This window comes from Pseudomyrmex gracilis, unplaced genomic scaffold, assembly GCF_002006095.1.
Source record: "Pseudomyrmex gracilis isolate BER0280 unplaced genomic scaffold, ASM200609v1 scaffold_3519, whole genome shotgun sequence".
In the NCBI taxonomy this organism is placed as follows: domain Eukaryota; kingdom Metazoa; phylum Arthropoda; class Insecta; order Hymenoptera; family Formicidae; genus Pseudomyrmex; species Pseudomyrmex gracilis.
In genome coordinates, this window is record NW_018024103.1 from 289 (window position 1) to 2,274 (window position 1,986).

The window sequence follows — 1,986 nt, forward strand, 5'->3', positions numbered from 1 at the left end:
ACTCAAATTGTTAATAATTATTGTAGTCATAATATTAATATCTGCTTTATTAAGAATATACTATATTGTGTTGCTTAATAATTTTAATCGAGTTGTCTTTTACTCTATTTCATTATACAACACTTAATTTTGTATTACATACATTCCTACATTCTTATTGCTTATGTTAAGTTCTTAATTCCTGAGAGGAAGAGCTTGAACAGCAAATCTTCGACACTCTAGTGCACCAGGAACGCGCTAACCTGCGCATCTTGGAGCTTTTTCCTTCTTCTTCCTTGTTCACGGCATCGCCGCGTCCTCTTGGCGTGGGTACCGTCATCTTGGGAAACGCTGCGTCCCCCGACAGAGTGGCGCCGACCGTCTGGACGGTAGTCTTACGTGCTTTGTTTGCGACCGAGAAAAGGAACGCGCTGACCTACGCATTCCACTCGAGGTATTATAATTCATTATTTCCTTTCAGATATAATATAAATCAGTGCGCGCTAATAAATTCAAAGCATGAATTGTTAATAATTACTCTGCTCGGTAATTGTAGATGCTAAAGAGAACCAAGCGCGGTATTAGATCCGGGTGGCGAGCTCATCGGTAGCGTCATGTTATAGCGTGGGTAAAAAGCACCGTAAACCACCTTGCGCGAACGACGTCGGATACCCGGTGATTCTTTCTAACGAAGTGCTAAAACACAAAGTGCAAGTTCGGGAATATAAGAAACTGATTCGGGTTAATACATTACATTGGTATTATACGGCCACGTTACCTGTTAATGATCCGCGATTTCATGTGTATCAAGAGAAGTTAATATGTAAGTTTATTCCTGCTCCATCTGTAATAACACTCAAATAAAAGCAATGTGTATTGGACAACTTCTATCTTCCGGCGAACCTGGTGAAGTTATTAAACTTTTTCCTGCATTTGATCACTGGCAGAAGTATAACCTAAGTCGTTGCCGTATAGTGGTTTTAGAGTATAGATATAATTGAAATGAAGACATTTATTGTAGACGGTGTGCATTTCAACCGGAAGTTTACCAATTTTGCCAGCCTATTTTTAGTCACGGCGTTGCGATCGGGACTCACTCAACTGCCGTGTCGTGCTCTAAGTGCCAGCGTAATCTTACAACTTTTAAACGCGTTAGCGAGTGTGCCTTGGGCCACAAAGCGTATTTAAATTTCATTGGGGTGCACTTTGACAATTTTTATACGTTATCACATTTCACGGTTTATATTTATCAGGGCAGTTGCGTTTAATAGAACCACCTTACAAATCCGATTGCTTTCTTGTGCAAGCAAGTCCACTTTATAATTAGAACGTGGACCGACAAAGTTTATTGCCCGATTTGTGCGAACAATATTTCCGAGAACGAAACGCACGAAATTATCGATTACCATCTCCTAGTTACAAATAACATAATTCGAGTCGGTTTTATTCTGTGCGGTCGATGCTGGTCGAACGCCGCTCAATTAAGACCCGCAGAAAAATGTGATTTGTGCAGTACGCAACAGCTCTGTGAAACAGACACCGATTGATTTTTCGAGACTTCTATGTGTGGACCACATTTGTATCACACCCGACAGCTATCGCTCCCGTCCCTCGACTTCATGCGCCGATTTACAATTACCCGTTGTAGACAAGCTTCCGGCAAATCCGAGCGAACCGTCTTATATCTTGTGTGAGCAGTGTAACAATACACGCTTTCCCAAGCATATCCGAAGGGTTCTCGCTAACCACGGTTTCGAAATAGGACGTCGGCGAGCGGTCCGACGATGTCAGATTTGTTACCGGAACCTCACCCGTCATTGTGCCGTGCTAAATTGTTTAGAGTGCCTTGAACAATTTTCTTACTTTATCGAGCACTTTAGTCTTCATGCTGTAAGTTTCTACGATTTGCACGACCCAACCGTCGTCGTATGGTCAGGAGACCGCGTATAGGTGTACTCTTCTTACAAATCTTCCCAGCTTCTTGCAACGAGTGCCTTTTTTTTTTTT

At 42.0% G+C, this 1,986-nt stretch overlaps 1 protein-coding gene across 1 annotated transcript in view; it reads right to left on the reverse strand.

Annotated features, from left to right (window-relative positions):
• Positions 1–808: 808 nt before the first annotated feature.
• The window catches only part of LOC109863191, a 2,384-nt gene continuing 1,206 nt past the window's right edge, over positions 809–1,986 (reverse strand). Inside the window, exon 2 of the mRNA XM_020443410.1 lies at positions 809–823. Within this exon, the coding sequence (XP_020298999.1) occupies positions 809–823 (15 nt within the window). The remainder of the gene's footprint in view (positions 824–1,986) is intronic.